Source organism: Hipposideros armiger, unplaced genomic scaffold, assembly GCF_001890085.2.
Source record: "Hipposideros armiger isolate ML-2016 unplaced genomic scaffold, ASM189008v1 scaffold_75, whole genome shotgun sequence".
NCBI classification, from domain to species: domain Eukaryota; kingdom Metazoa; phylum Chordata; class Mammalia; order Chiroptera; family Hipposideridae; genus Hipposideros; species Hipposideros armiger.
The window spans coordinates 3,106,546-3,122,516 of NW_017731425.1; the positions used below are offsets into that span (position 1 = coordinate 3,106,546).

The 15,971-nt window shown below is 35.4% G+C and overlaps 1 protein-coding gene across 3 annotated transcripts in view; it reads left to right on the plus strand.

Annotated features, from left to right (window-relative positions):
* The window catches only part of TTC28 (tetratricopeptide repeat domain 28), a 681,749-nt gene that overhangs the window by 28,071 nt on the left and 637,707 nt on the right, over positions 1-15,971 (plus strand). For 2 of the 3 annotated variants that reach the window (XM_019643162.1, XM_019643163.1), the window contains exon 2: positions 5,606-5,884. The exons of the other annotated variant lie outside the window; for it this stretch is intronic. In XM_019643162.1, coding sequence (XP_019498707.1) covers positions 5,606-5,884 — 279 coding nt within the window. The remainder of the gene's footprint in view (positions 1-5,605; positions 5,885-15,971) is intronic. 3 annotated transcript variants of the gene reach the window in all.

Consider the following 15,971-nt stretch of genomic DNA (forward strand, 5'->3'; position numbering starts at 1 on the left):
ATTGGCCCTCATGTGGGATCTGAACCGGGGCCCTGCTGCTCAGAGCTGGCATCCCAAGCCAACTCTTAACCAACGCGCCACTCGGCCAGCCCAAGCCACCCTGTCTTTTGATTGGAGCATTTAACTCATTTACATTTAAAATAATTGTTGATAGATAATGTGGTTATTGCCATTTTATTATTCATATATAGATATATTTTTTCTGTCTTAAGTCCCTTTAACATTTCTTGTAGTACTGATGTGGTGGTGATGAACTTTTTAAGCTTTTTCCTGTCTGGGAAACTGTCCTTCAATTCTAAATGACAGCTTTGCTGGGTAGAGTAATCTTGGCTGTAGGTCCTGGCTTTTCAGCGCTTTGAATATTTGATGCCAGTCCCTTCTATTCTGCAAAGTTTCTGTTGAGAAATCAGCTGACAGTGTTATGGGAACTCCCTTGTAAATAACTGCTTTTTCTTGTTGCTTTTAAGACTCTCTCTTTGTTTTTAACCTTTGGCATTTTAATCATGATGTGTCTTAGTGTGGGCCTTTTCTGTTCATCTTGCTTGGGAGTCTCTGTGCTCCCTGGGTTTGTATGTCTATTTCCTTTGTCAGGTTAGGGAGTTTTCAGTCATTATTTCCTCACATAGGTTTTCAATTCTGTCTTCTCCTTCTGGTACCCCTGTGATGCCAGTGTTCATATGCTTGATGTTGTCCCCTTAACTATTCTCATGTTTTTGGATTCCTTTTTCTTTTTGCTGTTCTGATTGGATGTTTTCTGCCACCATATCTTCCAAAACACTTATTTGATCCTCTGCTTCATCCTACTGTTGATTCCCTGTAATATATTCTTCATTTTAGTTTTTGTATTCTTCATTTCTTACTGGTTCTTTTTATGTTTTCTATCTCCATTTTTATGTTTCTTATCTCTTTGTTGAAGTTCTTACTGAGATCATTGAACATCCTTATAACCAGTGTTTTGAACTCTGCCTCTGGTAGATTGCCTGTCTCCATTTTGTTTAGTTCTTTTTTGAAGCTTTATTCTGTTCTTTCATTTGGGACATGTTTCTTTGTCTCCCCATTTTGGCTGTCTACCTGTGTTTGTTTCTATATACTAGGTAGGTCTGCTCTGTCTCTCGGTCTTGATAGAATGGCCTTAAGTAGTAGGTGTCCTGTGGGGCCTAGTGGCGCAGTCTCCCTGGTCACCTGAGCTGGGTGCTCCAGATGTGTCTGTTGTGTGGGTTGTGTGTGTCCTCCTGTTGTAATTTAGCATTGATTGCTGTTGGCATGTCAGTGGGAGGGATTGACCCTCAGGCTGATTGGTTTGTGAGAACTGGCCATGACTACAGTGGAGAAGCTGTGATGCAGGGGCTGACCCTACAGAGCAGGATTCATTTTAGTGGGTCTCTTGTGCCTGCCCAGTCTCCCCTTTAGGTGTGTCATTTGTGGAAGTGGTTGGGTGGTACTCTGTTGTGGTCTGAAGTTGGTGACCAGGTATGTTGGTTCTGGGGCTTTTTGTGAGGGGCTCTGGTGTAGGCCAATGTGAGCCACTGCCTGTTCCCTGCCTGGGGCCACTTGGTATGAGATACGAAGTGATCTGCAGATGGCTACCACTTGTGTTGGACTTGCAGGTACCAGGGAGAGGCTAAGTTGTGAACTAAGGCTGGGTCACATATAATTTTTTAATTACAAAAGTAACTCAAAATTATTTTTTGAAAAATCTCAAATAATAAAAATTATATTCCTTTCATCTGCTCACTCCCTTCCCCATCCCTCATTTTAGCCCTAGACTTAACTGTTTTTATCCAATCTGAATATTTTTTGAGACCTTTTGCAATATATCTACAACTCTGCATACATAGACACATGTGCTCACACATGTATACCTACATGCTTTTTNCCCACGGCAGCCCAGCTGCAGGTCGAGCTGTTGTTCAGCATCTTAGCTGTGGAGGGCAGTGTCACTGGCCCTCATATGTGGGATCCTAACCGGGGCCCTCTGGCATCCCAAGCCAGTTCTTAACCAAAGCGCCACTCGGCCGGCCCCATATAGGTTATTTTTAACCTTATGCTAATACAAATGATGCTATTATGTATATCTTTGTATATGTGTTTTCGTTTACATAGGTAAATGTATCTGTACATAAATTACCAGAAGTAGGAAAAATTTCTAGATTTCAAAGGATACCTTTTACATTTTTTATAGATATTCCTAAATTGTTCAATAAAGAAATTCTATCAGTTTACACTTTCAACAACAATGTATGAGTGTAACTTGTTTTATTGCCTTATCATTAAAGTGTACCAATACTTGTTTTTTATTAGTATGAGAAATGAAAAATGAGATCTTGAGGTTTAATTTAATTTTATTTATTTTTATTTTTTTAAAGATTTTATTGGGGAATTGGGGGGAGGGAACAGTGTTGGGGAATCGGTGAAGGGGATCAGACAAGTTGCTGTCTTTTTTGTTCTTCAGTCTAGTTGTGGAGGATGTCATTTCACTAGCACATGTTGGTATTATCATTGTGCTCTTCCCTGGTGAGGCAGTTGCTCGCTGGCCATTGGACGGCCACTCACGGTGGCTCATGGCAGCTCAAGCTGGCTGTCGCCTACTCACGGTAGTTTACGGCAGCCCATTGCAGCAGGGTCTGCATCCTACACTGACACTGGCGAGTCACGGCAGCCCAGTTCCAGGTCGAGCTGTTGTTCACCATCTTAGCTATAGAGGGCGCAGCGTCACTGGCCCTTATGTGGGATCTGAACCAGAGCCCTGCTGCTCAGAGCTGGCTTCCCAAGCCAACTCTTAACCAACACGCCACTCGGCTGGCCCTAATTTTATTTTAAAATAACTGAAGTCACACGTTTAAAATATATGCTTAAAAGCCATATGGATTTTCTTTCTTGTGATCTGTCTGTGCATAGCCTTTGTTCATTTTTTCCATTGGATTGTGTTTTTCTTATTGATTTACAGGAGATTTATATATATATAATAAAATTAGCCTCTTATCATGTGTTGCAAATAGTTTTTTTTTTACTGATTTGTTACTCATCTTTTTGCTTTTTTAAGTCTATTTTTATACAGATATTTAAAATATTTATGTTGTGAAATTTATCAGTCTTTTCCATTATGTTTTTAGGTTTCGTGTTGTATTTAGAAAGGCCTTCCTCAGTGTATATGCTAAGATTTCTGTTTCTTTTTATTAATTTTATAATTTTAAACATTTAATTCTTTGGCATACCTATAATTTTTTGATATAATAGATGATAAGTATTTTTCTATATCATTTGAATAACCCAATTTTGTAACAGGGCTGGAACTATGTGTAGTAATTATTTGTGGCTGAATATTCTGAGCCCGTTTGGTCCATATGTTATTGACACTCTCTGTACCCTTTTGAGATGTTTGTCAGAGGGTTAGAGGAAAATATCAACAATGTTAATATATGTTGACACTTATAAACTGTACATATATGAAATATTTGAGGGAAGAAAGAATATAATAGTCTAATTAAATGAGTAATTCAGAAATTTGTCTTTATTTCCCTAGGTAGTCTCTGAATTTAATATGGCCTGTTAGTCCAAGTACTATATGTGTAATCTGAGAAATACATGCAAAAGTCTTTTTTTTTTCTTTCTGTCATTCCAAGTTTATCAGCTATAGAGAAAATAGAGAAGGACTAGGAAAATTATATTCCTTTTTTAACCATACACAAAAATTACTATTTCTTAGCTTCCTAAGGACCACTTTGTAACCAGCTGAGTAGACACAGGCATATTTTGAGACGTTAGAAGCTTCTGTGTACAGTTACTAAAAGTGCATTTTTCTCTTAAATTTGTGGACAGTTGGTGGTGGTGATGGTGTTGGAGTTCTCCTTTAGTACTTATAATCTTAGTTTGATTCTTTTCTGTGTTGGTATTGAAACAAAATTATTACTCTGAGAAGCAGGGGATGCTGTAATAGTAGGATCATGTATTTTTCACTTTTAGGCTACATATGAACCTAACCATTTTACTTTTAAAGGCTGTTATTGCTATTTTTATGTTGTACCCCTGAATTTTTAAATATAGAATTTGTTTCTATAATTTATGGCTAGTACTGGTCTTAAATATTGTCATGATGACTGTATTTTTCAAGTGAAATTAATCTTATACATTGTCAGTGTCTTACACATTGATTTGATGATATGGATAAAATAAATAAAAATCAAGACTATTCAGGAAAATCCTGGTTGTTTGGTCAATGTTACACAGTCTTTTTAAGTTCACTTTTAAGCAGCATGCTTCATGATCATAATCAACCTTCATTGCTTCATTTTCATAATCATGAAATCATGCTTCATTTTCATAATCATGAAAACAACCAACCAGAATACATTATTGGTTAGCCACTTCCAGTATGAGGAAGTTGAGGGATAAACTTGGACACTGATATTTGAAACTTCTTGGATATTTTAATGTTTCAAATTGTCCTGGAAATCTAGGACATGATATCCCTGTAAACAGAGGAAAAATAGTGGTTGCCAATGTGGGAAATTAGCTGTGCCTTTCTTCCTCCTCTGTGTGGAATTTGTTCTTTTTAATGTAATGCAGATACCTCTGTGAGGAGTCTTTTACTTTTGTATTTCATAGTGTGTTACATGTTAGATCCATCCTCTTTTGAACAGAGGGACTGGACTTAGTCTTAAAGGAAGACATGGGGAAGAAAATCACACTTTTGTTTTTAATTTCACTTAGGGCAAGCCTGCTTAGAATTGCAAACTGTCTCTTTTGATACTGCTGTCTTAAGTTTCTTCCCTTGGGACTCATAATTTTCCTGTTTTAAAAATGAATAACAACATTTGACTTATTCTCTCCCTTTGGTTTTAAGGTTACTGCTATAAAGTCATAGAAAACGTAGTGATTTGGAAAAATCAACATCAAAACAGATCTTAAATTGCCAAGACATAATTTCTAGCAGTTTTTTTTTTCTTTTTGGTGATCTCCCAAAACTGGTGTTTGTCTTTGAAATGCCATGATAGGTGCCAAATTACAGTTACCAAATTTGTTAGTCTGAAAAGATTCATTGGTACATTAAAATTTGTTAAGTTTATTTTTAATTTAAAACTTACATATGCTCATTGCCTAATTTTTAGAGAAGAGAAAATTTTAAGAAAATAAAAATAACCACAATCTTATATTTAAAGATAACTTAGCATAGTATATTTTGATCTTTTTCCTTTCATTATTCTCTTAAGTTCCACCATCTTAACATACTTGAGATCATATTATCTACATAGGTTTGTATTTTGGTCTTTCCCTTAGTATAACTTTAAATTGTCAGTGAAAAGCTTGAGTACTCTTTTGCATTTACTCATTAATTCAATAAAAAATGTATGCATATGTAATTATAAATATTTAAGTTTATAACTATTTGTATATACATATAAACACACACATACATCTACTCGTATACACATGCACTCAAGGCATTATGTTGGCTGCTTCTTGGAAAGTTTATTGTCTTTCAGGGCACAAAAGTTAACTATCATATAAAATAGACGATGAACAATGTTCGTTTTCTCTTGAAGTTCAGACAAGGAGCCTCTCTGGATTATCCATACTTTGTCTCATAAATTTTCTTTGTTTGTAGATTCCTCTCTTTGGTACTAAGACTTTTGGCCAGAGAAATCCTGATGGGCCAGTGCTGAGCAAAGCTGAATTTGTTGAGAAAGTTCGTCAGAGTAACCAGGCCTGTCATGATGGAGATTTCCACACAGCTATTGTTCTGTACAATGAAGCCCTGGCTGTTGACCCTCAGAACTGCATCTTATACAGCAACAGATCTGCAGCATATATGAAAATCCAGCAGTATGACAAGGCACTGGATGATGCGATCAAAGCTCGACTTCTCAATCCCAAATGGCCTAAGGTAGAAATTTCATTTACTTTCTTAGAATCTTTTGTGCTGATTTCTTATTTTAATGTAACATTTTATTGACTCAGTGCAGTCATTAATATTTTAATAGTCTGTACTTTGGCAAAATGTAGAATGGCTTCATTGAGCAGGTACACTAGTGAATGGCTTCCTTTTTTATGCTTTGGAAATAGGCATTGCATGTCTAAGTTTAATTCTTTTCCTGTATGTTTGAGATTTGAATTTTTTTTCACTCAGCTTCCTGATAAGATACAGTCTAATTACTTATATATTGGATGTCTTTTTTTTTTTGGCATAAATGTTTTAGGTGGAGTTTGTTGATCATGTTTCTTTCCTTCAATTTAAAATCATTAATTTTATTCCCTGTCAATACCTACTTTTCAGAATGGCATTTAATGAGAGGAACTTTTTTTCTAATAAATCATTGTAATTATCTCTATTCCCTTGAATAGTTTAGGGATTGAGTTATCTTTGTTTTGTATACTCATATACTTTATTTCCAGTGTGCCTATTCACTGCCTAACCCCTAGTGTATTTTAGAAACTGTTTCTTAAGATGTGACTGAAGTGTTTGAGGTATTTTTTATTGATTGCAAAACCACTTGATCCCATTCTTGGCTTTCTGTTGGGTTAACAAATGTTAATGGATATTTCCTAGCGATTTAAAAAAGATTCTTACTGTCTTAATATGTCACAGTCATATTACTTTATACTTCAACTCTGGTAGCTATTTCTGGCCTCATTCAGTGGAATTTCCAGTATTGCTGTTGCCTCAAGAATTGTTTAGTATTCTGTAATTCCCTAGAGGATTTCTTTTATAACTATAATCTTTGTAAATGAAACAAAATCTCTTTAAAAAAATTGTTATATGGCAACATTTGGGAGTTAGAATGCCGTTTTCAAAGGATAGACCTAGTTTCAAATTCTTTCTCTTCTATTAATGACAATATGACTTTGAGTAAATCTCTGGGACCTCTCTGGGGTTAAGATAAATGAGATAATAATACCAATCTTGTAAGATTACTTAAGAGTTAGATAATTTGTTACTTATACATAGTAGGTGTTTGGTATATGATAGCTATAATTGTGACTTTTTTTTTAAAGGTTCAAATTAGTAAATTATTCTAGCATGGCTTGGCATGTATCTTTTTGTTTTCTTTCTTTTTATTTAAGAGGCCTATGGTTGATGCAATGAGCCTGATAAATATAGAGAACCTAATTTTCAAATTAAGTACAGTAATACCTTGGTTTGCGAGCATAATTTGTTTTGGAAACAAACTACTCGTATTGCAAGACATCGCTTGTTTACCATATTAAAATGTATTAGAAATGTTTGCTCGTCTTGCGGAACAGTTGCAAACCAAGTTACTCGCAAACCAAGGTTTTACTGTATCTCCTTTTTGGATCCATTTGTACCCTTATTATATTTGGGAAAATCTTTAAACTTTTATCTTTTTCAGTTTTTAAATATCATTTCCACTTTTTTTGTCAACCTCTTATGATTTTTATACACACACGCAAAGCTGAAAAAAGGTGAACTTCTATGATTCTAGATGAAAAATTAACCTTTTAGGATCTTTTTTTTTTTTTTAAGATTTTTTTTAAAATTGGGGAATTGGGGGATGGGAACCGTGCTGGGGAATTGGGGGAAAGGGAACAGACAAGTAGCTGTCTTTTTTGTTCTTCAGTCTAGCTGTGGAGGACGTTGCTTCACTAGCCCAAATTGGCACCATCACTGCGCTCTTCCCAGGCGAGGCAGATCAGTCACCGGTTTCTGGATGGCCGCTCATGGCAGCTTGAGGGCCACTCACGCTGGCTGCTGGCTACACACTGTAGCCCATGGCAACCCACTACCACAGGGGCTGCAGCCTACGCCGTCGCCGGTGACTCATGGCAGCCCAGCTCCAGATCGAGCTGTTGTTCAGCATCTTAGCTGTGGAGGGCAGTGTCACTGGCCCTCATATGTGGGATCTGAACCGGGGCCCTCTGGCATCCCAAGCCAGNCAGATAACATAATTTCTCCTAGAGGTAGGTCATGGGCTATTAGAGGTGAACAAATAACGTGTTAGTGCTTCATATTTTACATTAAACCATTCTGCGGCACTTTGCTGATTAGTTACTGACTAGTTCTCGAATGTCTAATACTTCATTTAACCTTGCTATTTACTTTTCTGTAAAAAAGATGGTGATGATATTGACCTCAAGAATGCTGTAAAGATTAATCGTTTAATGTTGGCTAAGTGCTTTGAAAATGCAAAATGTTGTATAAGCCCTGATGCTCTTAATCATATTAACAACCACTTTCTATAAGTAAATTTTATTATGTACTTTGTTCCCAGTTATTCAGATAGAAATAAATATGACACTGTTTTCTTTTAAAAGATTATTTAAGGAAGTCCTACTTTGTTATTTGACATGGACCGTATGATTGTGTATTTAGTAGAAAATACTACTTGTATTTTCTATTTATACCAATATTTTCTCAGAAGAGTAGTAATATGCTATAACCCCCAGGAGGCAGTAGTATACCAAGAAGATGGTGTGCTTGGGCTGGCTTAAACAGCCATGCAAGTCTGTTAGTGATTAGTGACTTGATTTAACATGCAGACTTCCCTTCTTACTAATCAGGTACTGAAGGTTTCAACAGATATTTTAACTTTCCTTTTCCTATAGTATTGTGTTATCTTGTATTTAAGGGTTTTTCTTCCTCAAAGGGCGGGTCCTGTCTATTTTAATTTTTGGAGTTATATACACAGGGGTACCTCACTTTATACTATATTATACTATCCTATGCTGTATTACAGATTTTTTCCTAAAAGTTAATGAATAAATTGGAAAATTAATACATTGAATCTTATTTTCAATTTATTTTGGCTATGAGTTTCAACCTTTGTTTCTGCCCTGAAGTGCTAAGGGATAAACCAGGGGCTTGCTACTTCAGTGATTCTAAACTTATGGCAATTTTTTCCCAGATCTTAGAGAGCTTCATGTTTCATTATCTAATGAAAGTGTCCTACTTCAGAGAATTAGGGTTAGGCATCTTCGCAGAACTAGGGTGAGTGGCCATCAAGAAGAATATCATTCTTAATATTTTATCCTGCATCCATTTACCCCCTTATCCTTAAGGCTTTTTAAAAAAATTTTTTTATATTAACATACCAGCAGCAGTGTTTTCTAAAGTGTGGACACTTTAAAGATTTTTAAACAGTGGAGCAGTTGGGCATTTATAGGTTCTTCTTGGAGGCCCTTCTGTGTGCCCCCATAACACCCTATCCTTATTCCTACCTAAGCACTGACTTATCACATGGTATTATAACTGACTGCAGTTTTGTTTATATCCCTAGTCTGTGAGCTTCTTGGGAGTGGAGGAGACTTTGTATTGTTCACTTATGTGCTCCAGACCCAGTTCGATGCCTGGCTCATAGAAAGTGCTCAACAAACATTGTAAATGACTGCTGGGTTTGTGTAGACTTGAGATATTTTAAATAAAGATACTTAGAGCAGAAACAGAAAGATGCCATTTACAAGGGTTTTCTACTATAGAGGGTGTTTGGAAGTTGTTTTACACAATGCACTGTATTAGTGAAATATTCAGCAAGTTTGATTGGGAATACTGGTTTCAGAGCTTCCTGAAAGCATCAGTGGACACTTAAAACTGGTTTTATTCCTCCGTGACAAAGAGATGGATGCTGACAGGTTAGATAATATTTTTAAAGGTGGGTTAGCACACTGTTTTATTGCTTACTAATTCTTGGAAATTACACTGAGTTGATGAGAACTAATGTTTTAACTATTTCAAAATAGGTGTTGAGGCTTGATTTTAATGTTTTGTGTTAATTTTTTTTTTTAGTTTCTGTATAAAAGGCATTCTATACTATATTCCATGTATTTTCCTCCTCTGGTACCCTACCTACCATTATACCTACTCATGTGTTTTTCTGATACTGACTTCAGAGTCAGCACTGCTGACTCAGTAGTTTTGGGAATGCTGTCAGCCCAGGTGGCTTACATAGATGAGTGGCATAAGGCACTATCCCTCTGTTGTTGAGTTCTAGAGATATATGTAGTCTTTGGCTAAAACTGGATTAACTGCACTTTCACCTGCCTATAATTATGATAATTACACCTTCATTATCATCTGTACTGAAAACTGAACGGCTTTTTGTTTACTGTCATGTAGAACATGAGGAAATGCTTTTAAAAATATTGGAAACTCTAGGATAAGACTTTTCACTACAATTATTAATTTAGTTGTTTGGGCCTCATTGACAGATAGGTGCAAGGAACATTTTTCTCCCATTATGATTTACAAGAATTGAGAAAAATTAAAAGGCAAAACAAAACATATTCTCTTTTTAAAGCCATATAGAAACTCTGAATCCTTTGGGAGACAGATACTACTGGTTGGTAGGTAATAACTTTGATACTGGAAGTTAGAGAAAATATTCTAACTGTGGTAATTTATATAATCCCTGATTTAAAACCCCAATTTATTAAAATTCCCAAATTATACTTCTGACTAGCCACCTACTTTCAGGGAATAAATGTTGGAGTTGTCAATCTCATAATAAGGTTTTTAAACAGCTATTAATTCTCTTTGGTGATGAGAGATAGATTAGCTTATTAGCAATTAAACAATAATGCTAGAGATTAAATGGTCTCTAAAATTCATTTTGTTTTTAAAGTTTTAGGTACAGCATCAATATCTCTCATCAAAACTTCCAGTACTTTATTTGTGCCTTAATTATAGCACTGGGTACTTTTTATTCTTATCTTTGTATCTTTCAAGAGTTGTTGGTAAGTATACTAATGAATGATTGAGAAAATTTCTTCTTCCAAACTCGAGAAGTTTTGCCCAGTAGCTGTACAGCTAGCTGGCCTTTTCCCTGTGAGTACAAACCCTCCTTCCTGAGAAATCATTGCTCTCCTCCCTACTGCACTATTTTTTATAGCTCAGAGGTTTGAGCGGTAAAACTAGTCAATGACCATAGGCAGAAAAAACAAAAACAAAAAACCTGCCCTTAGGGGCATAAAATGTAATTATGTGGGTATATAACTTTTAAATAATTCATTTTTGAATAGCTCATACATGTGTATAGTATGAAATTCAAGAAGGTACAAAAGGGTATCCAGTAAAAAGGAAGTTTTCCTTTCTGCCCTCTAGCCATCCAGTTTCCCAATCCCTACTCCAAAGGCGTCTGCTCTTACTGTTATAGATAGCTTCCTATCCTTCCTAGAGTATCTGATGAATGTATAAATCTCTCCTTTTCCATATTTTTATATATACATATATGTATATAGTCTTTATATATTTATACCTATCTGCATAAGAGAGATAATAAAAATCTATATATATGTATCTATGCCTACTCTATATCTGTATGGTTGTGAACAGTTTGGGATTGATAAGGAAAATAAAGGTATTTAAAATATTTTAGGAATAAGAGTTTTAATCTGGGAATTAGGGCTTACATGATTATTGAAAGAGCTGGGGAGTAAATGTCAGGGAAGTCACCTTGGAAAGTCAAGGAAGCGTCTGTTGGAAGGTCGGGGAAGCAGACACTGAAGACTTCCAGGTCTCAAAAGTTGATTGGGAAATGGCTGCAATTATCAAGCATCTTTGAGAACAGCTTCTGCCATGTGCCTTGACTGCAGTAATGAAGCAGGTGATTCTCAAGCACTTGCCCCAAAGCCACTATGAATCTAACATCTGCCTCCAGCCACTTCCAAAAAGTAATGGCTTGTACTCTTTATAGATCTCACATGTGTTCTTCCACAGGCAAAATCTAACCCAGATCAATAAAGGGAAGGGGTTCCTGGGAAATATAGAGGAGTTTTAGAAGAGTGAATGGATGTGCTAAGTTACCCAGATGACGGTCAATAAGATTTTTGACCTGGGAAAACTGCTGTGTCCCAAATGTGATTGTAATTTTTACTTATACACCAAGCAAGGGGCCCGAGGTTTTTGATAAAAGGTAATAGGTTATAGACACAAAAAAGACAACAAAAAGTAAATCAAGCGTGTCTATAAAACCTTTGGTGGTGTTACGAGCNCAGTGTCACTGGCCCTCATATGTGGGATCTGAACCGGGGCCCTCTGGCATCCCAAGCCAGTTCTTAACCATCGCGCCACTCGGCCGGCCCTTAGGATCATTTTTATCAAGTTTTAGTCTTTGATTTTTTTCCCCTTATGATAAGTGAAGTTATTGTATAGTTACAATTTGCGTTGTTATTTCAGCTCCATATTTGGTTTTAGGCAAGCTAACTTAAGACTATTTAGAGTTATATGAAATATAAATTAGGATTTATAATTGAAGTCATGAAAAGGTCTTCCTATACAATATGATTCATAATAAAATTAATCTATAAAGAAGTTTCCAGTACATAAAGAAGTTTCATTTTATAAAAACTTGATTTTATACTTATTTTTCTAGGAATATACTGACTATGTAAAAGAAGGTTCACTTATACTCTTTTGTCATAAGATATGTCTGGTGAAATTTTATCAATTTTTTCCCTTTAATTTTAACTTTTCTAACTGATGTTTTCATTAAAATCCTCTGCCTTTCTGAAATCTTTTTCGGAAATGTTATCGTTGTGTAGTTTGATGTGGGAAAACATACCTTCCAATTTCTCTCTCTCTTTCTGTAAAGATTCAAGGGCTCCAGAGAGTGGATGGAGAGTCTTTTATTCATGTCTATTAATGAAAGAATGATTTTGGTGTGATATGGGCTGCAAAAGAGGAATGAACAAAGCACTATGAGAGTTCCCTAAAAGAATAAGCCCAGTCCTATTACTAAATTATGATACTTATCTCCAACTGCCTGTTAGCTGTTGTCTGTTTATGTTCATTCTTTTTGTGTCCTGTTTAAGAAAAATTTGTCTTACTCAAGGTTATAAAGTTTTAATATTTTCTTCTAGAATTTTTATAGTTTTTACCTTTGTGTCTGTTAATCATTTTTGAGTTAATTTTGGGATATGGTATATGAGGTAAGGGTCAAGGTTTATTAATTAATTTTTTCATATAGATAACCATGTTCTTATAACATTAGTTGAAAAGACTATTCTTTCCCCATTGAATTATCTTTGGCACCTTTGTCACAAACCATTTGACCATAAAATATGGGGCAATTACTGGAATCTTTTTTGTTCCATTCAACTGTCTGTTTTTATGCCTGTCTTAATTACCATAGCTTTAGTTTTAAGTTTCAGCATCAGATAGTGTGAGTCTTCCAACTTTTTTGTTCTTTTTCTAGGTTATTTTTGCTATTCTCTGGCTTTGGATTTTTATTTAAGTTTTATTTTTATTAGGGAATCAAGCAACAAACTTCTAAATATGGATCAAAGACATACTCACAAGAAAAACTACAAAATATTCTGAACTGAATGATAATGAAAATATATCATATCAAAATTTGTGGGATGCAGCAAAAGTGGTACTAGGAGAGAACATTTTAGCTTTCATGCTTATATTAAAAAGAGAAGAAATATTTAAAATAAATGACCTAAGTTCCCATCTTAAGAAATGAAGAAAGCAAATGTAAAATAATTAGAAAGAAGGAAATAATAAAGAGCAGAAATTGATGAAAGAGAAAATGTACAGTACTGAAAATCAATGAAACTAATAGTTGATTGTCTGGAAAGAAATAAAGAATTGATGGTCCTCTAGGTAGACTAATGAGACAAAAGAGAGAAGACACAAATTAACAATATCAAGAATGGAAGAAAGGACATCACTGGGAAATAAGGAAGCAACTCATCTACTTCTTTGCTATTTGTGTATGACCTGAATAACGGATGTGCAGTGACCAGTCACCAACATATTTTGAAACAAGTGATGTGGCTGGTCACTAGTCAGGATGCACATTTCTTAATTACAAAGTGATTGTGGAACAGAGAGCTAGCAGTTGTTTGTATTTTACGTGTTTACTCAAGATTAATATACTGCAGTAACTGAAATTTGAATTGTGTTATTAGGGAACTGGTGTTATTTAATTCTGGTAACTGAAATCCATGTATATTAAAATAATACATTAATACATGTGAAGCGAGGATAGTTGGTTCTTTGGAGTTGGACCTAGATTTTTTGCCCCCCTTACATGTTACTTCACTTCTGTATGCCTTAGTTTTCTCATTTGTAAACTGGGTTAACATCACAAACCTTGAAGGGTTGTATTGAGGATTAAATAAAATAATGTTAGGCACTTAGCACTTTTCACAGGTTAGAGCTTTTCACAGGTTACTTAATACATGATGGTCATTAATGATAATGATGATAATCATGAAGTTAGTAATTGTTTTGTATTTATACACATGTAGTTTTTAGTTAACCTACCCAATTCTTCTTGAGCATTTTTCTTCCCCTTATAATAATCTCAGTAATCTTCTGAATCCTTCCAATTTCTGCTGATCATTTTTTAAAAAGTATGCTAAAATGGATAGAATACTGCATTAAGATATATCTGTTGCAGGGAGAAGAGGAAGAATTGTGTCCCCCCCCCCATATATAATATATATATATAATCTTGTGAATAACTTACCAGATCCTATTGCTCCTTTATATGTGGCTATACATCATTTATTTCAATTCAACAAATATCTATTAGGCATTTATTATAGGTCAACATCGTTCTACTGTCTTCTCTGGTAACAATATTTAATTAATTATTTTTTAAATTTAGCACATTGACTTTTTTTCTTTGTTTTGGTATTATAACTCTTCTCCATGATTTAGAAGAAAAAAAAAAAGGAATGTATTGTTGATCAGTACTTGTATCTCATAGCTTTTGTTCTGTAACAAATCACTCCACAACTTAGTAGCTTAAAATAACAACAATTTATTTAGCTCAAGATTCTGTGTGTCAGCTGGGTAGCTCTTCTGGTCTGGGTTGACCCAACTGATTTCTGCTGGGCTTGCTTATGTGCTTGAGGTCAACTAGAGATTTGACTGGTGGTTGGATCATCTAAGACAGTCTCACTCACATATCTGACAGTTGGTATGCTGATGGTGAGGGGAACAGCAGCAACTGGGCATGTGTCTTTAATCATTCAACAGGTTTTCCTGGGCTTCTTCACGGCTGTTGTAGGGTTCCAAGAAATGTAAAAGAATGGAAGCACCAATACATAGCATTTTTTGAATCTGTTTATACCACATTTGCTGTTGTCCCTTTGGCCAGAGCAAGTCACATGGCCAAGTAAGGGAAGGCAAGAATTTGTGGCCATCCTTGTAATTTACCTCAGTATTCTTTGTCAGATCATATGCATAGTCTGGTATATATTCATGTACCATCATTTTTAGGACAGATCCCTTTTTAGTTATATCTATTTTAATTTGACTTTTTACCCTCTATCTGGAATTTTCTTGAATCACATCTTTCAGACAAGTCAGTTGTGAAGTACTATTATTTTAATGTGAATTATGAGTTTCCGAAATAGTTAAATTCCTCAAGAGAACTATAGGAATGGTAGATTTACATATGGTGTTCCACTATTAAAGGGAAAATTTCACAGTGGGGCTTTCACATTAATTTTAAAGTGCACCGTAAACACCGTTTGTCTCTTCATGGATTTAAAGCTCTTCCTATATTCCCATTTATTGGTTATTCCTGATGACAGAATCCTGTCATCACGTATAATACTTGATGACAAAGCATTGTACCTTATTTGTCAGGTATTATACCTGATGACAGTTATATGTAAGAAAAATGTTAAAAAAATACCTTGGCTACCTGTTTCCTTTTGATTTACCTATATTATAATAGTAACAAAATAGAATGGCTCTTATTGAATGCTTATTTACAGAAGGATTGTCTGAATCCTTTTATCTGTGATATCAATTTTATATTCACAACAATCTTATGAAGTAGATATTATTGTTACAACTTTAAAAAAGAGAACATTTAGGGGCCGACCGAATGGCTCATTGGTTAAGAGTTGGCTTGGGAGCGTGAGCTCTGAGCAGCAGGGCCGCTGGTTTGGATCCCACATGGGCCAGTGACGCTGCGCCCTCTACAGCTAAGATGGTGAACAACAGCTCGACCTGGAGCTGGGCTGCCGTGAGTTGCCGGCGACAGTGTAGGCTG